The sequence below is a fragment of the Ruditapes philippinarum genome, unplaced genomic scaffold (assembly GCF_026571515.1).
Source record: "Ruditapes philippinarum isolate M1 unplaced genomic scaffold, ASM2657151v2 ctg4109_1_1_1_1, whole genome shotgun sequence".
In the NCBI taxonomy this organism is placed as follows: domain Eukaryota; kingdom Metazoa; phylum Mollusca; class Bivalvia; order Venerida; family Veneridae; genus Ruditapes; species Ruditapes philippinarum.
In genome coordinates this window covers 263,947-290,748 of record NW_026853838.1, presented here as the reverse complement: position 1 = coordinate 290,748, position 26,802 = coordinate 263,947, and the positions used below count along the sequence as shown (strand labels likewise).

The 26,802-nt window shown below is 32.2% G+C and overlaps 3 protein-coding genes across 5 annotated transcripts; 2 read left to right on the top strand and 1 right to left on the bottom strand.

Moving 5' to 3' along the window:
• Positions 1-938: 938 nt before the first annotated feature.
• LOC132738143 (uncharacterized) lies at positions 939-1,913 on the top strand. The gene has a single exon (XM_060725600.1). The coding sequence runs from the start codon at positions 939-941 to the stop codon at positions 1,911-1,913; it is 975 nt and encodes a 324-aa protein (XP_060581583.1).
• A 4,695-nt stretch (positions 1,914-6,608) lies between these two features.
• LOC132738134 (sodium-dependent glucose transporter 1-like) lies at positions 6,609-10,049 on the top strand. Of its 2 annotated transcripts, none has more exons than XM_060725585.1 (3): positions 6,609-6,765; positions 7,541-7,832; positions 8,153-10,049. In XM_060725585.1, the coding sequence occupies exon 3, from the start codon at positions 8,241-8,243 to the stop codon at positions 9,351-9,353; it is 1,113 nt and encodes a 370-aa protein (XP_060581568.1). In that variant the 5' UTR covers positions 6,609-6,765; positions 7,541-7,832; positions 8,153-8,240; the 3' UTR covers positions 9,354-10,049. Both variants share the same exon structure in this region, with proteins under 2 accessions (XP_060581568.1, XP_060581569.1).
• A 2,928-nt stretch (positions 10,050-12,977) lies between these two features.
• LOC132738139 (uncharacterized) lies at positions 12,978-25,537 on the bottom strand. Of its 2 annotated transcripts, XM_060725597.1 has the most exons (5): positions 25,378-25,527; positions 21,728-21,872; positions 16,512-16,655; positions 15,309-15,473; positions 12,978-14,059 (listed from the first exon to the last, which is right to left on the bottom strand). In XM_060725597.1, the coding sequence occupies exons 3-5, from the start codon at positions 16,633-16,635 to the stop codon at positions 13,893-13,895; spliced, it is 456 nt and encodes a 151-aa protein (XP_060581580.1). In that variant the 5' UTR covers positions 16,636-16,655; positions 21,728-21,872; positions 25,378-25,527; the 3' UTR covers positions 12,978-13,892. The 2 variants fall into 2 exon arrangements, with proteins under 2 accessions (XP_060581580.1, XP_060581579.1); XM_060725596.1 differs by lacking the exon at positions 21,728-21,872 and having other exon boundaries at positions 25,378-25,537.
• Positions 25,538-26,802: the final 1,265 nt, after the last annotated feature.

Genomic DNA, 26,802 nt, shown 5'->3' with positions numbered 1-26,802 from the left:
TCTGATTCAGTGCTGTAGTATGGTTTTGCACTGCATTGCCTGAAGATGTCCAAATAGCGGGTTTGTTGTGAGGACAATTGGTTGTTGTATCAACACAAAGGTTTTCTTGAGATGAACATTCGTTAATGTCTATCTTACAAAGGTTTCGATGTGTATGTTGTTGTATTAGTGACTTGTGTTTCTTACAGGGTATGTATTGTGAGGTCTCTAGGCCCACTTTGATTGACCTAAAGCACAGATTTAAAGCCGGATATGAGGAATTAGCAGTGGCGCTGTCTGCTGGGGGTGCCGGGACGATCCCAGGATGTATTTTGGGTGGCATCCTTGTAGACAAAGTCGGTGCGTACTGTCATTTGATGATTGCAGTCACTCTAGATATTGCAGCAATTTGTGTGGTTTTGATGCCATGGGTTCCAACGGTACTGTACCTCTGGACACTGTTTTATATCTGGTCTCGTTGAGACCATTCACAACACAGGTAAAATTTTGAATATAGTTATTCTAATTACTTTAGTAACACTCTAATTACTTTAGTAACACTTAAACTCGGAAAACAAATATTTATATTTTGTTGATGACATTTTAATGAATTATGTCTAAGAAACATGGAGAAAACATGAAATTCCAAATATAAAGTAAACATACCACATGTATTTAATTTGAATCGTTATATTTTTTATTGAAATAAAAGTATTGCTTTGTTCTTCATGTTAAACCAATCAGCGCGAACTCGAATAAATCTTAACATTTGGAAAGACAAGTCAGCTTTCCCAATTATATTGATGCATCTTGGATATGGAATTGGATCATTTTTAGCTCCATTGTACTCAAATCCCTTCCTATGAGTTAAAATATACAATACATCGATCACGAATGAGACGTTCTACGGTAATGTTACTATCGAAATTACATCGAATTATTCTGATTTCAAAGAGGAAATGTCTTATTTGGAAAATTCGAGAGTTGAGTACGCTTTTGCTATTTCTGGAATTGCCGCAGCTTGTCTATCAATAGTTTTCTATATTTTACAAGTGGTAGAAAGCAAAGCTCTCAAACAAATCCAGAATGAGACAGGTTCAATAAAATCCAATGGTTATTTTGAAAATGACAATACAATTGAGGTAAATGGAGAGAGCAATAAATCTTACCTAAATATTTTAAGAGGATATGACTGGCGTAATAAATTAAGGGGGCTGTTACAAATGTTCAATCCGGCTGCATGTGCGAAAGGAAGATTTTGGTACGGATCAAGCATATTGTTTGTAGTATTTTTCTACTTTGGGAACGCTGGAGGTGGACAAGGATTTACTTCGAAATTTCTTCGTTCCTTTTCCATTGACCAGCTTGACTTCACAAATACCGACGCATCATTATTGAATACAAGTTTTTGGATCAGCTTTTCCACCGGCCGTTTCATTTTCTTTATCATAGCCAGAATGGTGTCAGTGAAACTCCTTCTACTGTTGGAGACGTCTACCCTTATGGTCTTTGCGATTTTTCTGGCAATCTTTGGATGTGACAACTCAACTGCATTATGTGTCCTTACTCAAGTTGTTGCATTCTGTATTGGACCGCTTTGGCCAACTGGTATTGCATGGACTGACTACCATATTGAGCTTACTGGAAATGCAATGGCTCTTCAAATGGTTGGCTGTGCATTTGGCTACATGCTCCATATGCGTTTAATAGGATATTTGTATGATTCTTTTGGGCCACATACGTACGTTTTACATGTTGCTGGTAGTGCAATTCTTGGTTTTATTTTAACCGTTGTCTTAGCGATTATTGGCGCAAAGCACGGGAATAGGTTTGTCCCTGAAAACATATCTGACACGGATGGAGGAAATGACATCGATTTTTCAGAGAAGGAAAACGAAAAAGGTTTTACAAAAACAGATGTCACTACGTTATAATTTTCTTTTGAATAAGATTATAATAATTTTTTCGACTGTATGTATATTTGTGTTTTTAAACTGTATGGGTGGTGGAAGACATAAATAATATTTACGTTTCGAATTGGCCCAGCCTACAAATATAGGTCAGATGTATGAAGGTGAGCGTGCCCACTAGAGAAATTCAGAAGGATAATGGTTAATAATTGTAGTTATATTGATTAGCGTCAATAAATTACCTTGTAAACCACAATTATCTACCTGGTTAGATTATCGTTCTTTAGAATGTGGAGGTATTTGAAATAAGCCATGTAAAATAACAAGTATATACTGTAACCTTGAATATATCGGATATATTTTCCTTCTATGTGAATAAACAATGAATGTCCAGATATGAATATATAAGTCGCAAACGTGAAAAAGAGAAAGTATTAAACAAAAATTTAAATTGAGGGTAAGAAAATACAAAATTTAATCATTTATGTGAATATGTTGCGGGTGATTATGGCACTGGCCTCTAATTTAATTGTAATAAGGGAGTATAAAGCTGCCTTACAGAAGGTCATTAGCTCTACTTGCCCCTACCAATATGCATGTAGATATTTTCTAAGAAACTTTTATATAACATAAAATGTTTTGATTCAACTAAACACGTGATAATGGTAAAAAATCCTTGATTAAGTGTCAAAACTGGCTACATTTTCTTTGGCCACAAAAACTTTACTAATTTATCTGAAACTATTTGCATTATGATTTTTCAAAAACAAGTATATGCGATTTTGTCATTTAGTTTGCATATTCTATAACTTGTAAACAAGTAAAACTAAATACGAGGTTAGAAATTTGTTATTATAATAAAATAACAAGAGTAACACGATGCCTTTAGTCTAACCAAACCCAAAAAGCAGATTTCAAAATTAAATAGGCGTGTATAGAAAAAGTTTTACTTAGAATGTGTTGTTTATTTATCTGGCTCAGGGCTCAGTACGACACATATTTCATTTGTTGGTGTCGTTTTGTACGATTGTATTGTGGTACAGATTGACATTGAAGGAGCGTTACTGAGGTAAAATAAAACATAAAAAATGAAATTCATACAAAGATCAAGAGAAGCATTTCGGATGAAGAAATCTGAAGAGGATGATAAAGAAATATACCTAGAAATATATTGAATCTCGAATGTTTTGTGCTACTCTCAGTCCGATTTAAGTGAAATGGTTCCATATAGATTAGTCTGGTAAATAATACACCGGTCGTACCTGAAAGCTTTAGATACTCTTAGGGTTTGGGAAATGATCTGAAAATTTGCACAGAAGTTGTTAGTCTAGACCTTCATTAAATGATACACAAATCTCGGAGAAATATTTCTAGACACGTCATGTCAAAAATTCTCGAGTCCTTTAATTGAACATTCTGATCATTAATACTTTGACCTTACTTCGGTGTTTTATTTGAAAGATGTGTAACACCACAAATATTTGAACATACATATTTCTTCTGATTCTTCAAAGTTAAAACTAGCCATATCAAATTTCTTTTTGAAAAAAAAAATGACACACGGTTTCTCACTAACATGCCTCATCGAGTGAGGAAAATATCATCGAACAAAATACCATTAATCATTTGTGACATCCTAGGATACAAGCATGCAAAATCAGTCATGCATATCTTTAGTGTTCTCTAGATATAGCACGCTAAGCAACACTATCAAATTTGCAATAAATGAAATAAATGTCCGTGACAATAATATGACACATTTTTTCATGAACAAATGTTGCACATTCACATTCTTTTACTGTGGTTTTTATGAAGTGTATAGTTGTGAACAGAAAACAACTTCATCATGTTATGTTGTTTTGACGAAGGCATTGTCTAAATAAACAATTAAATAACAATGTTTTTTTTTTGTTTTTTTTTTTCTTTTGTTTAAGAATAATTTTTAATACATTTGATTATAACTACATAGGAATAGCTACGACAAAATATGTTTTGGGTTTAGACTTATTTGTCAAATAATAAATAAGCACACATGTTTAAATGATCTTTAATGAACTTGTTCAAACATAAACAGTAACAATTAAACTTCATAATAGTAACGAAAATTTCATAAAACAGTTACTTAAGTGTAACATTTAAAATTGATATTCAAAATGTTAAACAATAGCAAACAGCGGTTTTCTAGTTATGTACAAATCAGGATTCAACTTGTCTATGATATATTTGAAAGAGTAACGCACATTGAACAATTTAAACTTTTTCTATGTGTTAAAAAAGTAACATACTTTATAACTAGAGTCACTACATCGGTATATTTTAACAAATACAGCTTTCATGGTGCATAATTAATACATTTCAAGTGTTATTTATATTTCGCTCTCAATTTCAATTAAACGATACTATAAGATACTTAAACATATTGCTTTTAACGAAGTCTAACGTACGGGATTTTGTTTTCAAAAACGGAAATTTAGTTCGGGAAACATATAGTTTACTTTAATGGCATCTAACACAATAACAACTTCTGCATTTGAGTTATTGTCCAAGGTTGTTGATTCTTTCCTGAATTGTTTGATGTTGCCGCTAACGTCAGCAAGTTTACATGTTTTCATATGGTTTTCAAAATAGGTCTGGGCAGATTTTATTGCGACCTTATAAAACTTAAACATTCTGCCATATTTGTCTGTTGGATTTGTTGGGGGCATTTGGCAAAGATTGTCTTCTTTCTTAATCCGCACTTATTAATAATTTGTGTACTGTAACAGAACTTGAGGGTAATCAATTTTATTTTGATATATGTTTCTCAAATCAAAAATATATGTTAACTATATATCATTATTTTTATTAGTTTATTATAATTTTGTGTGTAAAATTTCAGAAAAAGGGGGATTCATCGAAAACAAACGATAATAGTAGTAATAATGTACATGTACAATAACTATAGATCCCACAATGACAAGTTCGAAATATATCCAACAAATAATGACCTTTCCGGACAAATTGTGTACAGTTAAATAATTCGACAAAAGTAGATTCATTTATATCATATCATAACCTTATTTACATATCTACACATGACAAGCATTATAATGTCAGTATTTAAAGCTTCCATATACGACTGTCATGCATTACTTCATTTTGTTTGTTTTTTCTTTGACCTAGAGTTTGTTAATGTATTTAAGTCTACTTTATATGTAAATAAGCAAACCATGTATTATACATTTAATTAAAACAGACAAACTATAAGATGATCATGTCGTACAGTACAAGGAAAATAAATTATCGCCAGTGTCTCAAAAGCGTCACATGATTTTTACTTTTTGACGATTTTAAGAGAATGGATAATATGAAATGCAATATGGCCAATATATTAAACAATAGAATAAAGTTTTCTATTTCATCCGTTCGTAATAACCTCCTGCTACAGAAATACAAAGTTTCAGACGTTTAATTTTTAAGGTCGTTTGTTACTAACAGAATAATTATTCTGGAGAAAAAAAACGGGAGCCAATGATCTGAAATGTTGCACTCAAGTTATTTGTATACACCTAAGTATATCAAATGGAACATTTATCTTTTAGAAAAATGATTCCAGTCTCATCATGTTAAAACCCTCGTTTTTCTCGAAAATAAAAATCAAGTACTGAATCTCCTTTATGTGCAAGTGCGTTGAGATGCAAACAATACAGGCCTTTTATACCGGTCAAAGGATGAACTGTATTGAATTTTAATTATTTAGATAACCGTTCCGCGGGTATTGAGAAAAAAAAACGTACATAACCTTTCTATCACTTGTCAATCGCTTGGCAATGCATAATCGGCGAACATTTTTGGTCGACCAAATCGTATTGTTACACTTGAGATCTGGTGTAAATTAGTGAAACCAGCTTCCATCACCAGGCACAATATTAGAAAAACGGCCATCGGCCATTGTCATATTTAATAATATCAATAATAATATTCGGGCGCATTAAACTCGCACCTTCTTCTGGTCAGATGTAAGTAAATCAGGTATCTACCTGGCAGTTATTCGCCTTACTTTTAAAAGATTCCTAAGAAGCCAGGTTGACCTTTCTGATATCCCTGCGATAAAGGTTATCTGGGTAAGTTAAAGTCTTGAAATACCCGTGTATTTTTACGAAATAATTTTGCTTTAAAAACCTATTTGATTGTAACCACTTATATCTAGTATAATTATGATGCATCACAGAGCCAAGTCGAAACAATTGAATAAATTAGACGTTTTATAATTGTCTTAATTACTGCTGAGATCGGATGCTTTAAAAGGAAATATTTTTACGCGATTAATGTTGATGAAGATCTTAACCAGTAACGCAAAATTTCAGATCTTTTGCTCACTACGTTTTTCCAGAATAATTATTGTAATTATGAAAAATGAGCAAAAATTGAAAAGCGTTGCAACGCTTTTCACTCAAATCTGGCTAAGAACAGCACAAAATAAGATTTGCAATTAATTTCTGAGAATATTTCTTACTAATCTTTTGTATATCTTTCTGTTTTAAGAATCCCTACTGATCTATGAAAGAAATTTAAATTTCATTTTTTGGAGTTTTTTTTGACCTCAGTGGAGTTCCTTTAATTAAATATGTCATACATAAAATATGCTAATTTCATGCAGATTACAATATAGATAATTACTTTGTTTTTAGTGTGATACACTAAATGCCTGGATTAAAAATACAATAAACCTGAGCTGCATTTAATGTTCATGTGTTAATATTTTGTTTGCCATACACACGAAAAAATGAAAGTTGCAGAATATACTGATGATAACGATATTGGACAAACATACCGCGATGGCAAATTGCGAAAAGTTATAGAAACGGGCGCGCTTGTTGTTTCATGGATAGTTATGGTATGCATTGATTTAGCTTGAAATATCATTTATTAATTAGTTTATTTTTTCATGATCTTTTTTATTTAGCTTGAAATATCATTTATTAATTAGTTTACATACTTCATGATTTTATTTCCGTATGCAATTCTCGTACAGTACTACAAATGCACATGTAATGTAAACGTTTTCTGACTTAATAGAAATGATTGATATAGTCAGTAAATATTCAGCATTTATGTTGAATCTTCTGAATCATATTGATATACATTATTTGCTTTGTCATTTTTAAAGATACATCATGCTCAAATTTTATATTTGAAAATATTGAAAATTGCTACACTGTCTCTTTGTAAATATAAAATCAACATGTTATAAATTCACAAAAAGTAGCTTTGCTATGTTGTAATCTCAATATGAATTATAGTGTCATTAAAAATAACTGGCAGGTTTTTTTAAAGAAAGGACCTACTTGACCTGTAATAGTTCATGCAGCTTCCCATACATAGTTTTAAATTGTTTAATTCAAATCCATATTCAATTAGACATCCATAGATTTCAATTAATTTCTGAGATAAAATTATTTTACTCAAAGGTGAGCATAGTATATCTTTAACAAGTATTATCATCATTATTTTATGTAACATTTTCGTAAAGTCGCAAATGTATACAATATAAAATGTTAAGTTGGTAAACAGAAATTACAATTAATACAATATAATCATTTTTATGCTATTTCTATCTATTTTTCTTATATTTTTACATTTAGAACTTTTAATCATGTATTTAATCACAGGGGATGTACGCTGAAGTTTCTGGACCAAATTTAATTGATTTAAAGTATAGATTTAACACGGGCTACGAGGAATTAGCGTCCGCGTTATCTGCTAGAGGGGCAGGCTCATTTCCAGGCTGTATTGTTGGAGGTATATTGGTTGATAAATTGGGAGGATGGAGTCATTTAACGGTCGCAGTCACTCTAGATGTAGCTGCTATCGCTGTGATTCTAATACCATGGGTTCCAACTGTAGACTATATTTGGATTCTTTGTTTTATTAGTGGTTTCGTGCAGTCCATTCATAATTCAGGTAAAGTACGTTTGTATTATTATTTCATAAAGATAAAGGTCCATGTGAAGACATATCTAAGACTGAAGACATATCTAAGACTTACAGACATTTACTAAATTTGTTAAAATAACAAAATACCACAACTATTTTAACGGGGGAATGGTACATATTTTTACAATTGGACACTTCATTTAAAAATCGTTTTGTATGTCAATGTTTTTAATAAATAAAAAAAAAAAATAGACATATCTGACCGATAATGTTTCGTATAGTGGATACACATCTGTTAAGTTAGAAAAAGATACTCACAACATTTCATTTTATTTCACATATTTCAGCGGGGACACTTATAGCTTTAAACATTTGGAAGGACAAATCGGCATCACCATTGATACTGATCTTGGATATGGAATAGGGTCTTTCTTTATGCCATTATTGTCTGATCCTTTTCTTGGAACGATGATCCCGTTCTCCTCAAATAACACTATTCAATCCAATGACACCGGTATACTTAGAAGCCTCAATGTTTCTGTCACTGAACCATCATCAGATTCTACGGATAAATATTACATTGAAAATTCAAGAATTGAATATCCGTTCGCCATTTCTGGTATTGCAACAGCTAGCCTGTCGATAATATTCTTCTTATTTCAAATAATTGAATACAAATATACCAAACATGGAATGGACAATCATGCAGCAAAAGGGGAAATGGCATTCCCAAATAGTGAATTGCCAAGTGCAGATAATGATAATGGTTCCAAGTCAAAGAAAGTAAATTCAGAGATCAATAGTGAAATGAAAAGATCAAAATGGGAAAAATTAAAACTACTAATTCAGTTGATAAACCCGGCATCTTGCGCGAATGGAAGATTTTGGTATGGATTCAGTATAATCTTTCTGATGTTTTTCTATTTTGGAAATGCCGGTGGTGGACAATTTATTGTCTCTAACTTTGTTAGAAGCTACTCTATTGATCAGCTTCAATTTTCTTCGGAGAATGGAACGTTGATAAATACAAGTTACTGGATAAGCTTTTCCATAGGTCGCTTCTTATTCTTTATCTTTGCAAAATGGACGTCTGTTAAGATTCTTATTTTTGTTGAAGCATTTGGTGCTACTTTCTCCGCTGTATTGATGGCTATATTTGCAGACGAAAGTTCAATTGCACTATGGGTACTTATCCAACCTATTGCATTCTTTTGGGGTCCAGTGTGGCCAACTGGTGTTGCATGGACAGATTATCATATGGTACTAACTGGTATGGGGATGACTTCTCAGATGCTTGGAGCAGCTTTAGGGGGAATGTTTCATATGCGTTTAATTGGCTATCTTTACGACAATATCGGTCCAAAGACATACTTATATCATGTTGCTGGGAGTGCGGCCTTTGGATTGATTTTAGCAATAGCTTTGAACGTTATTGGGGCGAGACATGGAAACCGGTTTGCAACAGAAGTTGAAGAATGTGTTGACGAACAAAATGAAACGGATAAAAATTCAAACGAATTAGACGGCAAAATATCAACCAGGCTCTAGAGTATCTGACTATTGATTGAATACCAGTGCTATATGCTCTGTACACAACAATTTGTTTTCCTAATAAACATACTTTATCATATTAAATTTGAGTCGACTTTAAGCGGAACGTCTCTTTGAATATTTTTTTCTTTTAAGTCTCAAATAAATGACGGTTTGACATTTATTGATAAACATTGTTAGGTGAAAGACCTGTAAGAAGTTGCATTGTTCTAAATGTGACATTAATAGTTTAAGTATGCAAGAGGATGTACACTATTTTAAATTTAAATGAGCTACGACAAACAAACTTCAAAAGCTAAACTGGAAACTTACCAACTAACGATCAGGAGAAAGGGTGATCCCATTTATGCATTAATCAAAATTGCAGACTCGGTTTGACTAAGTTTGTACTAAGACATTGTTGCGCCACCTATCTTATTACACGTTCTGTAATCAATGGTTGGGACTATCTCTTGTAATAACAGGGGTAAATTTGATCAAAGTGTATCAACTTAATAGCAAAGAAAAGCATTTACTTCTCAATACCCTTCTTTGAGTAAGATAAAAAAGTATAATTTGGAAAAGTGTTGTTCCACTAAATGTTCTTGATTCAATATAAAGAAATGCTAAGGTAAGGATAACATTTCTCTAGGGAAACATTCTTGGTAATGTATCTACCAAGAAAAGAGCTAAATGATTGATTTAACTGGCTGATTTAAAAAAAATACAGAGTTAAAAACAGTTACTTTAACCAAATAAAAGTAGTTATTATAATATTAAATTTTATTTATGTCAGCCTTTGTATTACCTGTCATTCAGGGTAAGCATGACAACAGGTATATCCACAGAGCATATCAGATAATCCAAGGGTATCAACCTATAATAAAGAAACTACAAGAACTGTTAGTAGGACAGCGCGCTAGACTATTCTCTGTGCTTGATAGTAAAACAAGAGCCTGGGTAATGTATAGCTAAGGATAGTGATTTTCTATTATGCTGTGAAGTTTTAACACATTAACGTCAGTAGTTTTGGAGATACCAACTTGCATGCAAAAACCAAATTGTGACTTAGGTGGTTATATCAGCTCTCCATCTTCTTTATTCTGCAACTTATAACATTTTAGAAGGCTCTTATCATTCTCTTTGGAATAAACATATTACATGTACCCCCTATTTTATATAGAAGAAATAGCTAGACATCTGAAAATAAAGCTTTAATGAAACAAATGAAAAAGAACTATAGAATTTAATATAAGTTTTTTTATTGCACTAGCATGTTAAAATGACATCACATGTGAAAGGAATTAGGATATGTACGGAAAAATCACGGACAAATAAAGCTTCAATGACTGACAACTGTTTTCAAAAATACATTATCTACACTGCAATAAGACATTAATATAATTTGATACGACTCAACAATTATAAATGTAAATGTCTATTGTACATTATTAAATCAAGACAACAATGCACATAAAAATTTATGATAATAAAAATTGAGATAAAAAACACTATGTTATCATCTAAGATAATATGGGAAAATATAAAACAAATACTATCAGAAACAGCAGTTGACTATTCTCAGACCTTGACAGAGGATTGAGTAAAGGGCTATGAATACATTATTAAAGGTACATAATAATGTCAAAGTTAATAGCGCTTATAAAAATGAAAAGTAATAAGTGAAAAACATACATCTGATTGAAATTGTTCGCAAAATACAATATATAAGTATCAATATATATTCTAAACTTGATCTATCATCCCTGAGATAGTGAGAAAATCGTTGTCAAAACAATGTTTAGTACAAAAATCCTTTTGAAATTATTACAATTTTATTTTATTAATTAATAATAATTATCATTACATGTGTATCAGACATTAATAAAGAAATATCATTATCTGTGTACTTTATAAAACTTAAGAAAAATAAAGGTTTGACAATGACGTTTTAAAAGTGATCATTATCCTTAATAAGCAACAATTAACACAGGTGTGGCATAAGTTAATAGCAACAACATACTCTTCCCTTGACATGCTATATGATTTTAATAAAGAACAGTCAATGGTAGCCATAGTAAATAAGCCATATTCATATAAAAACATGATTCATAACAAACTAACTTAAACTAGAAATGTGTCTGGAGGACATTTATACGCCAACTTTGTTTGCCTTTCACAGTTGCATATTTACAAATTAATACATTTTGGTCATATCTTGGCTGTTGACCTACCTAGAAAGCTTTTCTGGTTAACTATCCTGTTATTACGAATTTTTGGCAAATGACTGGCTACTAATTCAACATTGCATGACCATTAGACAAAATGTTCTTGATGACTAATGCCTTGAACCCAGGAACCACTGGATTACAAATTATATGCTCTCACTATTGAGCTAAGCATTGACTAAGGAAACTACAGTTGTTGATTTTTATTTCACATTAAGTGTCACTGTGCCCTTGACCTAATGACTCAAAGACAATACTGATCATATACTGGCTATAGGCAATTTCTCTACTGAGATTAACTACATGTACCTTATTTCTATTTCTTCCCAAGAAATTGTTTGGACAAGGATTTTAGAGATTGTCACCTTGCCTAGACTGTATGTGACCATGTATCAATGACCTCAAAATCAATTCGGGTCATCTTCTGGCAATGTGCAATGTCACTATCAAGTTCCATAAACCATGGCTGATTCCTTTCATACACTGATAACATGCAATACAGATCAGCACAGTAAGCTTCCACTACATAAATAACGGGGCAATAAAATCGGACGAATAAAAGTGGATCGATATCAAAAGGTACCCTATACCATATCATTAATGATAAGATTGTGAAAGTAAATTGGCATGAAAAATGTAAATGTAAAAATAAAATCTAAAAGCTAAACTTTAAAAAAGTCATATTATAAACCAGAATAGTTAGTATTATAACAAATATTTACACTGAGATCTTAAAAATCATAAAATTTGAAATTCTTTCATAAATCAACTGCTGCACTTAAAATGGAAAACTATGCAATAGATAATATATAAATATAAATATACCCCGTATTAGATTGACAATCGCTGTTTATGCAAATATGGGCTGATCTGAGTGAAAAGCTTTGCAAAGCTTTTTAATTTAAGGTAAATTTGCTCAATAAAATTGATAATTAACGGGAAATGGAGTGAGCAAATGATCAGAAATTTTGCACATAAGATATTGGTCAAGACCTACATCCTGTTATACAAAAATCTTGAAAAAATATTTTCAATCCCTTCATGTCAAAAAACTTGAGTGGAGTCCCTTTAAGTACAAACCTTACAGATAAAAGTAATTTCTTGTATCAAACAAAACAAACAATTTCATTCAACAAACGAAATGCAAATGAACAGAAAAAAAGTCACAGTGAAGTATTTTTCAAAAACTACATTAATAGTTTCATGAACAATCAATCAAAATTATCTACATGTAATTAAAGTCAAATATCAACACCATGTATATAAAAACAAGTTCATAGCATGTTAAACAATCCTTAAAAAAAGTTTATTTACTGTTAAGTTATGATGTTTTAACAGTGGATATGTAGATATATTTTTCCTTTTTTAAAGACTTTTTTTCCTTGGCATTTGATTAGCATACAGTTTTGCCTTCTTTTAATTGACATTTTAAATATATTTCCGCTTATTAATACCTACAAATGAAATATATTAAAAATGTTATTTATTACACTAACTTTATATCAATCAGTATCATTCTCTTTCTGGGTCAGCTAGTCTTATTCTTATAGACAGGACAATATAAAGAGATAAATGTAACACAACACAGCAAGATTACTAAGGAAGCACAGAGGGGACATTCCGATTTGATTTGATTTTCCACGAGAGAGCAAATTTTGTGTTTTGTTCTGAGTTATATCTCATGGGAACGAGATAGCAAATTTTTGTTCTTTTTTCGAGTTATAACTCGTGGCCACAAGATAGCAAAAAAAAATTTTCTGAGTTATACCTCCTGGCCATGAGATAGCAAATTTTGTTTTTTTTATTTTTTCTGAGATATATCTCATGGGAACGAGATAGCAAATTTTTGTTTTTTGTTTTTTTCTGAGTTATATCTTGTTGCAACCAGATAGGAAAATAAAATAAAATCAAAGTGTCCCTTCTGTGCTTCCATAGATTACTGTGGCAAAAGCAGCTTATTCATTATATTGTAAAGTCATACTGAAATTGAACAACCTTTTTGAACAATTTTATCTCCACCTTTTTTTTCACTTCCATCCCTATCAAATATGATTTGACAAATATACAAATAAATATAACTTTTAACTATATCAACATATTACAACAATAATCAAATAGGAAAGTGAGTTGGCTTTTTAGGGAAATTTACTAAATGTCATAAATGTATGAAAGTCATTGGTATAAATATGGAGACAGTTTTACAACTACTAGGAAAAATAAATAGTTCATAGTATGTCAAACATCTTTTTTTTGTATTTTACTTAAATACTATTGATATGTAAAAATATCTTACATATAAAAATATCACATGGTTCAAAAGTTTTGATTTTTATTCCACTTCTTCTAATTCTTTGCCTACAGGATCAGAATCACCTATATGAACTGTAAACATGTCAATATCTCTCAGCCTTCCTTGAGTTTCCTCTGGTAAAGGATTATCTTGCAGATCTAATTCTCTTAAAGATGACATCTTTCTCAACCTTTCTAAGTCAATGTCTGAAATAGAATATGAAATACATTTAACACATAAACCTGCTGGCCATAACTGAAAACACCCATGTTACTAGTGCAGACTAGATCAGATGGAACTTTTCTTGTCTGTTTACTGTTCAGTCACCCCGTAATTTTGAATTTCTTCTTAAATGATAAATGGTTTTGTGCAGATTGAAAGATGGACAAGTCCACAGTGGTATTTAAAGTAATAGGTTAAAACTTACTATTCTAGAGACAAACTGTTCAGATAAATACTTGTTAAACCTAAAGACAAATACATGTATGTCTACAAGGTCTTAAGATGCTAAATGGCTAGAATTATTGGTCTTAAACAGTAACAAACAATTATTTCTCTGAAGAAGTGTAAGAAGTTTCAAGTGAATACCTGCAGTGGCTGTCAACATAGAAGTTATATATGTGTATGCAAAAATTTGACCTTGTACATAATGGTATAAATCAGTAAAACTCCATTTTATAGAAAGTGGCTTTCAAAGACAACTGAAGACATAAAGGTTTGTAAGCCCAACTATTCTTTGATTATTCTGACTTATAATATAGTTAGGCCTCTATCACATCAGCCTTACAGCAGGCGTATGAACGAATTTTGACAAAAACTGCTGAGTTTCGTATAGGAGTCGCAAATCATTCCTATGAATTCTTTAAAATCGCAAGGCTGCCAAAACGTTGCAGACTGATTTCTCAACACGCAAGTAATTTCTGCAATTTTCTGACAGATTTATGGCAGATTCAGGATTTCTAAAAATGTTTTGCGTTTGTCTTGTGAGGACAGCAGGTTTGCCGTACGAACATCTTGCAGCTACCGCAGAGCGTTATCAAATGATGTCAAATGACAGATATACAAATTTGTCTAGATAGACTGCGAAATTACCTGCGGCCAAATTTCTTGCGGTTGATGTGATAGAAGCTTTAACAAACTAAACATGCTCATTAAAATTCAATTAAAAATTAAACAATCATATCAAACATACAATGTAATAACTAGATGAAGAAGGATTACATATAGGCATTCTTTGTCTCTTCCAACTTTTCCACCAGAATATTATTAATTCAAATGATGAAGGAATGCCTTTGCTCTCATTTTTTTAAGCTTTTGCCTTAAAGAAATTTTTTTTTAATGTCTTGGAAATACTAGTATACCTGGCCATTAAATTGCCTTAAACAGTATGACACACCTTTTATTATTCAAAATCAACAACTTTGGCCATAATTACATAGAATTATAAATCCTTACCTGTGATTTTGTTGCCTTTGGCAGAGACTGTGTTTAATTTTGGAGAATCATAGATTACGGGAAGACTTTCAAATTTATTGTTTGATATATCTAAAACTTGTAACTGCTCCATATCTCTCACTTCTTCAGGAAGACTAGACAAGTTATTATCTTGTAGCTGAAGCTCTGAAAACAGTTAAAAGATTATCATACACTCATAGATAAAACAATTACTTCACTGAAACTTATGTTATAACTTAACCTTTATGCTACTGAATAAGAATGTAATCAATTGTGTTCAATCTTGAAATTTTATAGCTATCTGCTGTTAAATTTAAAGGGGTTTGACTATCAAAATACTTGACTGAAGCAGTGATTTGGTCTGGTATGAGACAGCCATATCTGCAGGCTGCTCTAGTTTTATACTGATATGTAAAACATTATCACCATTTAAAATGATAAGATTTTTCATATGGTTGTATGTTTATAATATAAAGCCAGTTAAACTATTTTGATAATTTACAAAAGTGCATGGATTGCAGTTATCTACAGGTAACCCAGAACCTCATTGGATTTTTTGGGACTGTAAAAAAAACTATTTCTGGATTATAATTACCCCTTTTCATAACATTTGTCATCACAATTAAAAGAGGCTGGTGTTAGGCAAGTATCTTTATTTATTTATTAAACCACATATATTTTGAAAGGAAACTAACAATCCCAATTATATTACCTGCTATAATTATCCATTTAGTTATTATTTTTTTATAAGAACAAAACAACTGTTACTTGTAAGACATTTTAGTGATATAAAACATTGTATATATATGTTTAAAGTCTGAAGTAATATTACTTCCCTTTCGCCAGACCTTACTGGTTTGTTTGACCAATTATAATCAAGGATCAACATAAATTATTTTGAGTGGGGCATGCTTCATTATTATGAGAGGTACAACAAAATCCAACTGTTATTAATTATTCATATTTTCCATAATATGGATGCAACAAATATCATAAATTTTGTGTTATATATTTCAATACAGATTATTGCTGCTACACTCTAAAATGTATATTAAACATTTATTTGTACCATTATTTAGTACATACTGATTAACTAAAAAGTGTCATCTTTGAGCATGAGGTTAGAATTTCAAGACCTTACATTACTTAAAACAACAAGGGTTATTCAGGACCACTGCTGGGGAAAACAATTTGAAAGGTAACCTGTTAAATCTGTAAACTTTGTACAAAATTTGGTTGGTATCCTCTTAATATTGTTTCCACTGAGATCACATTTGTTTATAACACTGTCCTTCAACATAAAGTAGGCTGCATCTGGTATCTTCATAAGCTCACACTTGGAAAGATCTGTAAACATAAGGCATGGAATGAAAAATTACATTTCTTTCATATTACATGTATAAACAATAATGTTATGTATGATGTATCCATTGACATTATATTCATTTAATAGTGTAATAAAATTAATGCGCATTTTTTGGTGCCCATTGGTGCCAGAAATATTTAACAATGCGGCACCTATTAAGGTCTTCCCAAACAAGCAAAGATTGAAAGTCGCCGTATCATGGATATGACCTATACTTGGTTAGATGTAAAGTCCAACCAAAACAAGAGGGCCATGATGGCCCTGAGGTCGCTCACCTGTATATAGCCCCCCCACCCCCACCCCCCCCCCCCCGGCCCAATTTTTACCCAAGGGCTTTTATTTGTTTATTTGAACAGACTTGGGAGACACCCATAAGAAGATATTTCATGCAAAACATCCAAGTTCTAGCTCATTGGGTTTTTTAAAAGAAGATTTTTTAAGTTTTTACTATACACATATAGTTAATAACACTGACACCCCTCGGGCAGGGCCAGTTTTGACCCCTGGGCTTTTATTTGAACAAACTTTGTAGATATTTACTTAAAGATGTTTCATGCTTAATATCTAAACTCTAGTTATTTGGGTTTTTTCAAAGAAGATTTTTAAGTTTTTGCTATGTATATAAGGAAAATCAATGACCCCCGGGGCGGGGCCAGTTTTGACCCCAGGGCTTTTATTTGAACATACTTGGTAAACACCCATTAGAACATGTCTCATGCTAAATATCTTAGCTCTAGCTCTTTGGGTTCTTTAAAAGAAGATTTTATAAGTTTTTACTATATGCATATAAGGAAAATGAATGACCCCCTGGGGCGGGGCCAATTTTGACCCCAGGGCTTTTATTTGAACAAACTTGGTAGACATTCACTAGAAGATGTTTCATGCCAAATATCTAAGCTCTAGCTCTTACGATTCTTTCAAAGAAGATTTTTTAAGTTTTTACTATATGCATATAGGGAAAATCAATGACCCCCGGGGCGGGGCCAATTTTGACCCCAGGGCTTTTATTTGAACAAACTTGGTAGACATTCACTAGAAGATGTTTCATGCCAAATATCTTAGCTCTAGCTCTTTGGGTTCTTTAAAAGAAGATTTTTTAAGTTTTTACTATATGCATATAGGGAAAATCAATGACCCCCTGGGGCGGGGCCAATTTGGACCCCAGGGCTTTTATTTGAACAAACTTGGTAGACATTCACTAGAAGATGTTTCATGCCAAATATCTAAGCTCTAGCTCTTACAGTTCTTTAAAAGAAGATTTTTTAAGTGTTTACTATATGCATATAGGGAAAATCAATGACCCCCGGGGCGGGGCCAATTTTGACCCCAGGGCTTTTATTTGAACAAACTTGGTAGACACTCACTAGAAGATGTTCCATGCCAAATATCTTAGCTCTAGCTCTTACAGTTCTTTAAAAGAAGATTTTTTAAGTTTTTACTATATGCATATAGGGAAAATCAATGACCCCCCGGGGCGGGGCCAATTTTGACCCCAGGGCTTTTATTTGAACAAACTTGGTAGACACTCATTAGAAGATGTTTCATGCCAAATATCTAAGCTCTAGCTCTTAGGGTTGTTTAAAAGAAGATATTTAAAGATTTTTCTTTCGGTTGCCATGGCAACCAGAGTTCTGCATGGAATTAAATTCTTTGAACAATTTTTAAAGGTGACCACCAAAGGAACATTCCTGTGAAGTTTGGATGAAATTGGCTCAGTGGTTTATGAGGAGATGTCATTTAAAGCAAAAGTTTACGGACGGACGACGGACGCCGGACGAAAAGCGATCACAAAAGCTCACCCTGTCACTTTGTGACAGGTGAGCTAAAAATAAAATATGTGTATTTCCAGTCATATTAAATTCACATAATAATAATAATAATAATTATAATAATAATAAAAACAAGCAATTATCATAGTATTGCAAGCAATCCATAAGTCCCCTACCGGTAAGAGCCCAAGCAACATTCTGAAGGGCCATTGGCCATTCACTTATGTTTCTATTTTAAGTAAATTTGTTGAAAAAGTTCTTTAAAAGTGATCACAGTGAACAGACAGACAGACGGACTGAAGGACAGTCTAAAGTTATTTTTTAAACATCCCTGTTATCAAAATATAACATTTTAAAAGCAAAATTTTTAAAAAAAGGAGATAACGATGTCATACATGATGTGAGTGTAACAAAGAACAATTAGTAATGAAGGTATGAATATTGAATATTTATTTTGAAATTGAAGTAAATGAAAGTTAAAAGAACAAATAGGAAAAATTAAAAGTTTAAGGAGGAGATAATTCTGGAAATATGGATGCTAGATTTATAAACCTTGTCATATTATAATGATGTGGGAGTTTGAAGAATATTCTATCATGATTGAAGAAGTTGGAGTAAAAATTATCAATTTCTCAAAAAAAAGTCTAAGTTCAAAAGGGGCATAATTCTGGAAATAGTCTTGCTAGAGTATTGAACACTCACAAATGTTGAGTGATAATAAGAAACATTTATATGAAGTTTGAAGTAGATACGTTCAAAAAAAAAGAAGTTATTAAAAAAAACAATGTTTTTTTTCATGAAAATTTTAAGTTCAAGGGAGGTAATTCTGATAAATTTTGTGCTAGAGTTGTAAACTTTGTCACATATGATGTGGTTGATGACTAGCAACTTATTTTTAAAGTTTGAAGAAAATACCTTAAGAAACTAGAACTGTGTCCAAAGGACACGGATGCCCCCACTGACAACATATATATGGTATATAGTGAAAAAATCAACAAAGGGCCATAATTCTGTTAAATTTGGTCGCAGCAAAAATTCTTTCCTTTACTACCATCTACACATTAAGGTTGTTCATCCCTGGAAGTTTAAGCAAAATCTGCCATCCGGTTTATAGAGGAGTTGCGTTCACAAAATTTCTATATGGTATATAGTGAAAAAATCAACAAAGGGCCATAATTCTGTTAAATTTCGTCACAGCAAAAATTCCTTCCTTTACTACCATCTACACATAAAGGTTGTTCATCCCTGGAAGTTTAAGCAAAATCTACCATCCGGTTTAAGAGGAGTTGCGTTCACAAAATTTCTATATGGTACATAGTGAAAAAATCAATAAAAGGCCATAATTCTGTTAAATTTGGTCGCAGCAAAAATTCCTTCCTTTACTACCATCTACACATTAAGGTTGTTCATCCCTGAAAGTTTAAGCAAAATCTGCCATCCGGTTTAAGAGGAGTTGCGTTCACAAAATCTTTATATGGTATATAGTGAAAAAGCCAACAAAGGGCCATAATTCTGTTAAATTTGGACGCAGCAAAAATTCCTTCCTTTACTACCATCTACACATTAAGGTTGTTGATCCCAGGAAGTTTAAGCAAAATCTGCCACCCAGTTTAAGAGGAGTAGCGTTCACAAAATTTCTACATAGTATATAGTGAAAAAATCAACAAAGGGCCATTATTCTTTTAAATTTGGTCGCAGCGAAAATTCCTTCCTTTACTACCATCTACACATAAAGGTTGTTCATTCCTGGAAGTTTAAACAAATTTTACCATCCGGTTTAAGAGGAGCTGTGTTCACAAGATTTCGGGACATACGGACAGACAGACGGACAGACGGACGGACAAGTGCAACGCTATATGCTCCCACTCTGTGGGGGCATAATAAAGAACTTATAGTGAAAAAACTTAAAAACTAGAATCAGAAATCTTGAAATTCAGTCTATTTGTTGCCATAGCAACCAGAATTTTCAACACAGGAAGATAAGAAAAGGATGTGCATAATTTCCATACTGCCATCTACCCATATGTCAAGTTTCATAAAAATATTTTCAATACTTTTTGCGTTATCACTGGATCCAGGTTATGTGTAAAATCTGCCATATTTTCAGTCTATTTGTTGCCATAGCAACCAGAATTTTCAGCATAGGAAAAAAAGAAAAAGACGTGCATAATCTCCATACTGCCATCTATCCATATATCAAGTTTCATAAAAAAAATTTCAGTACTTTTTGCGTTATCGCGGGATCCAGGTTATGTGTAAAATTTGCCATATTTTCAGTCTATTTGTTGCCATAGCAACCAGAATTTTCAATATAGGAAGAAAAGAAAAAGACGTGCATAATCTCCATACTGCCATCTATCCATATACCAAGTTTCATTAAAATATTTTCAGTACTTTTTGTGTTATCGCGGGATCCAGTTTTGTGGACGGACGGACGGACTGACGGACGGACAGACGGACATACCAAAATTTGATGTTTATGAGGCAAATGAGCTCATAAACACCACCTGGACCAACGTCCATAAGCAAAATAAGCTCATAAAAACAAAAAAAATAGCTCTTAATTTGAATTTTATGAGTTTATGTTCTTTATTTAACTACGGAATGAAGCTCATAATAATCAAATGTTGGCTCGGACGGACGTACTCACAAAATGGTACTTATGTGACCTTTCCTTTGATCTTTTTGGCCATTTTTAGTCACACAAGGCTTAAAAAAGACACACAAGTAAAAACGGAATGAATAGGATCAAAGAGAATTTACTGTTACCCATTGTTCTCCAAGTCACACAAGTACCTCTGGGTTCGTACGGACTGACGGACGGACGGACAGACGGACGGAGGGTAAACCTAAAGTCCCCTCCGGTAAACCGGTAGGGGACTAAAAATAATAATAATACATTGTAGTAATAATAATAATAATAATATTAATAATAATATCAAGCTACATATAGTCATCCCTTTTTGAGTACCATGTTCAAACCATCAGGTTAGTCACAGCATTTTACCAGCACTTGTTTATTAACAGCAATTCTATGACAGGTTTGACAGCAATACAAGACTAGCCTATATACAACTGCATGTATACAGTATATTTATAATTGCCAGCATATAAGGCTTTCACTGGTAAGCAACACCAAACCATATTTAATATGGATTTTTTTTATTTAGATAATAAAACTAACAATGAATGCATAAACATAAGATCTATACTTTATTCATCTATTAAGCATTAAATAGGGCTTAAAACTACATGTTTCGTTGATTTGTTACATTTATATTTACATCTTGTATGGGAGTTAGACAGTAGGCCTCTTGAGTCCCATATCTGTTCATAACATTCCAGTGATGGTCTAGTCTGGTTTTGAAGGTATCTGTTGTTTGAGCCAAAACAACTTTTTCTGGCAGTTCACTCCATGAGTAAACAATTCTATTAAACGGAGAAAAAGGTTTTTATGCAGTAAAGTCCCTTGTTTAGTGTTGGTTGTAAACTTTAAGATGATGTCCTCTAGTGGATGATATGTTTGTTTTCTTGAAAAATCTTTCTGAATTAACTGAATATTTTTCATTTATCTTATGGGTTTCTATTAAATCACCTCTTACACGGTGCATATCCATATCGGTACCCTCTTTGCGAAATCTGCTCAAACGGTACCCTCTCTGAACATGCACAGGTCATTCTCTGCTAAAAACAAACCAGCGATAGATACCAATCCAGTAAAATTTCATTGTAATAAGGAAAGGAGGTATGTCACGTAGAAAAGATGTATACCACGGAACACTAGGATGTTTTATTTATGTGCTGATTTGTCATGTGCCCGATTTTCATGTACTGCAACTTCACAATAAGCTACAAAAAATCGACTAGTCTTGCTTCGCCCATCACCTCGACATATTTTTCGGGCTGAAATGAACCTGTGGCTTGATTATATATGCATCATACATATTTAATATGTTCATATACATATCATCTTCGGACAAATGGCAGTATAATGTCAAAAATAAATGTAAAATTCATAAAAACACCCTACTTTCGGTTTTGCAGCGGCACGGGCTACCTCTCTTCATTTCAATTTTTATATCACAGGTACCCTCTCATTATTGAACACATAGGTACCCTCAAAGCACGACATATGCTTTTATTTGCGTTAATCGTTAAGTGTGTATGTAATACTTTTTACTTTTATGTAAACATTACATACTTAATGATTAACGCAAATAAAAGCATATGTCGTGCTTTGAGGGTACCTATGTGTGAAAAAATGAGAGGGTACCTGTGATATAAAAATTCAAATGAAGAGAGGTAGCCCGTGCCGCTGCAAAACCGAAAGTAGGGTATTTTTATGAATTTTACATTTATTTTTGACATTATACTGCCATTTGTCCGAAGATGATATGTATATGAACATATTTAATATGTATGATGCATATATAATCAAGTCACAGGTTCATTTCAGCCCGAAAAATATGTGAAGCGAGACACGTCGATTTTTTGTAGCTTATTGTGAAGTTGCAGTACATGAAAATCGGGCACATGACAGATCAGCACATAAATACAACATCCTAGTGTTCCGTGGTATACATCTTTTCTACGTGACATACCTCCTTTCCTTATTACAATGAAATTTTACTAGCTTGGTATCCATCACTGGTTTGTTTTTAGCAGAGAATGACCTGTGCATGTTCAGAGAGGGTACCGTTTGAGCAGATTTCGCAAAGAGGGTACCGATATGGATATGCACCGTGTCTTAGGTGTCTGTCTTTCAAGCTTTACACATTTAACTTTTTTAAATGGTTTTCGTAATTTAAGCTTGATATTTCAGGAACTGAAATTGTAGCATATATTTCTGAACTCTTTCTAAACATTCAATATCACTGACATAATAAGGGTTCCACGAATATACAGCATATTCCATTAAAGGTCTAACATAAGTTGGATATGTATGACTTTAAAGCTATTGATGAAAATATGTTTAAAACCCCGTCTCAGTAAGCCAAGCCTTTGAAAAGCTTTTTTAGCAACCATAGCACATTGACTACTACCAGGCTGGCTAACAAACATCAGTTACAGTCACTCCGAGGTCATTTTCACTTCCAGATTTTGACATTTCAATCCTATTGACAGTATAAACATTCCCTGGGTCACAATATCAAAGCCAAAATGGACATTTGTTCTTATAAATTCAAACCAAGTGAAAGTCTTTCTATCTATCTTCCTTTTCTGTCTAACTCGGGCGGCATGAAATACCCAAATATTGCCCAGATATCAAACAAATATAAACTTTAAGTAAAATGCTTCTAAAATATTTTATGTACAATGACTTAAAATACAGGATACTTGTAACAAGAAAAATGCAGAAACACGAAACCAGTGCGCGAAGATTTTCAATTGAAAAGAGTCAACTCGGCCCTATACCAACTCGGCACGGGTCAACTTGGCCCTGTAACTTTACAAAAATATATATAACGTATTAACTTTGCTTTACATGTTAAGGTAAATGAAATATATCTTATTATTATATAATTATACATTGTACTTCTGTCGAAATAAAGTATATTTAGAAAATGTTATTTATTTGTCTTGAAGATTCGATAGGATTAATAAAGATCTAATAAAAATGTGTTTCCTTAGATGCATTATATTTGTAAAGTAATATTAAAAAAAAATGAAACAAAAACGTGTTCACTTAACCCATTACCCCATGAGCATTTTGTGAAAAATGGCTGTTTTCATTGAAAAGTCTCGCGTTACAAGTTCAAGTTGCTATAAAACTATAAAAACTGCTTCAATACTAATCAAACTTGGCACACTTGTTGACTGGACCATTGCCTTTGTAACAACATGCTCAGTCTGAAAATATCCTGTTACCATGGCAACTAGGGGCCATCTCAAAATTGCCAAAAATCACTATTTTGCGTTGATTTTTTCCATCAAAATTGATTTCAAAGTGCTGCCACTTCTCAATGGATTGAGATAGAGTCAAAGGCTTTTCAGCATTGGTTACACGTTACCTTATGATCGACCTGGGGCCATTTTTAGCCTCCCACAAGTCCAAAATTTTCTTGGCGATTTTCTGGCAACCCCCTGATGTATCTTTTGGATGGGGGGCCGCGCCGAAAAAATGGTCAATTTTTTCAACAACATTTCTCAAACAAAAACAAGTGTTTGGGGGCCTAAATAAGGCATTTTTTCACCATTTGAGAAAGCAAAAAGGGGGGGGGGTGAAAAAGGCGTAGAAAGGCGTATATATCTGGTAATGGGTTAATATCATAAGCGTCTAATTAATTGCAGGTGGCCACTAATCAAATTTGAATGAATGAGTCAATCATAATTATCGGTATCGGAATCGGTATCCTTAACATACACATTGATTGATAATAAAAGCCCGTGACATTTATAGGAGTCCTTTAATGTCTTTTACCAATTTCATTTAATTTGTTTGTACAGTAATTGTCAAAAACTTAAAATTATCATAAAAAAATTCATTACTGTCAATCCGTGTAAATATATTTATAAATAATTACAATAATTACAATAAATATTGATAACACAAACCTAAATATTAATAATTGAAAAGTGGGCCGAGTTGACCCGTGCCGAGTTGGTATAGGGCCGAGCTGACTGGGGGGCCGAGTACGTTTTAGGGCCGAGCTGACCCGGATTCATTTTCAATCTGTGATAATCGTTAAATCAATATCACTTGGATTATTTTCCTTTTACTTAAAATTAATTTCACCACAGGAACTTGAAGTTTTATAATGTAAACAATTAAGAGCATTAAATTTTACATTATAAAACTTCGACTTTATCCTAAATTTCTTTAAAATACAGAACAGGAAATTGAAGTTAAACTGTTAAAAACAAAAATATTTCAACAAAAACAAAAAAAACACCTTCTATGCATACATCAGTTTCCTGTGGTTTACAGATATACCTAAAAATTGAGTCTCTTTTGCCTCTTCCAGCCGTCTTGCAACTCTGGCCACTTCTTGCGCCATTTTATATATTTAAAAATAACTCTGACAGCTTCCAAAACTGCCAGTAAACTAAATGGTATTGTTTCTTTGATATAAGCTTTACTCTTTTTCTCATATCAACCAACTGCTTGATTAACAGACAAGTGTACATTATCAATGGAAATGCGAGCGTTTCTTAATACAGATTAGAGGTAGACAGACGTTTCACTATTGAGACGGTTCACACCAAGACGGTTCACACCAAGACGTTTCACTCCCAAATGGGAGTGAAACGTCTTGAAGACGTTTCACTCCCTTTTTATACCAAAATTATTGTGATACTTGTGATATACTAAAATAGACCTAAAATATTGAATTGAACTAAAATAGACCTTAAATTTAATACAAATAAATAAAAAGGGGGATTTCACTTTTTTGTCAATGACTTAAAACTCGGTACTTTAAGTTCTATCATTTCAGTTATTTTATCTTCTTTATTGTTGTTTTGAAATAAGGTGTTTTTCTATTCTTTGATCCATATGTGCAATTATTACATTATTTCACTTAAAGAAAAAATATTTTTGATTAAAATAACACTTTAATATAACTAACTATTTGATCTTTTGTAAACATGGACTCAATAGGCAAATTTAATTTAAAGCATAACTATCTTGTGACAACAACTAAATTTGAGTAATGCGTTTTTTTGTTGTTAATTTTAAATTAAACATGGGATAAAAAATTGTTAAATTATTTAATGCTAGTATAGTGCTTTTGTGATATATGTCAAAAAATTTAATGGCCATTGAAATCAGAAATATCTTTAATTAAATTAGAAGCATTCAGACTTTTTCAATATTTGTCATGTATAATCATTTTTTGTGACTAAAATTCATTATTATATAAACAAAACTTAAGTTTCTGTGTTTAAATTGGCTGTTGTCAAAAAAATATTTAAATGGTCCAATAAACCACTGATTAGTAAACTGTTGATGCTTTAAGTGCAGTGTTTATACAACTGATTTAATAGTGGTGTCAAACTGTTAGTTGATGGTCTCAGTGTTTATACAACTAATTAGCCGATGAGATAACACCACAATTACTTAAGTTTGTTTAATGGCTACTGTTTAATAAATTGTTGAAGAAAAAATAATTTTAAAAAGTAATTTATTTTATACACATGTTTCGCATTTCATTGTTGAAGACTTACAAAAAATAATCATTATATTCATTATAATGAAAATAATCATTATATAATATATTTATTATATTGATATTTTTTATTGTTTGAATAATATTAGATACTTTACTGGTATTGATTTCAATATTTAAATTGATACTTATAATATGTCTTTATTGTTCTTTCTATATTATTCTTATCTTTTTTTTTTAATTTACTGTAA

What these genes read in the sequence shown, in the direction of transcription:
- LOC132738143 (XM_060725600.1), top strand. Translation starts at nt 939, where the DNA reads ATGTCTTATTTGGAAAATTCGAGAGTTGAGTACGCTTTTGCTATTTCT.
- LOC132738134 (XM_060725585.1), top strand. Translation starts at nt 8,241, where the DNA reads ATGCCATTATTGTCTGATCCTTTTCTTGGAACGATGATCCCGTTCTCC.
- LOC132738139 (XM_060725596.1), bottom strand. Translation starts at nt 25,441, where the DNA reads ATGGCGCAAGAAGTGGCCAGAGTTGCAAGACGGCTGGAAGAGGCAAAA. An exon ending in AAAAGAGACTCAATTTTTAG is followed by an intron (nt 16,656 to 25,377) that starts GTATATCTGTAA and finishes TTATGTTTACAG; the next exon opens with ATCTTTCCAAGTGTGAGCTT. An exon ending in AAAGTTTACAGATTTAACAG is followed by an intron (nt 15,474 to 16,511) that starts GTTACCTTTCAA and finishes AACTGTTTTCAG; the next exon opens with AGCTTCAGCTACAAGATAAT.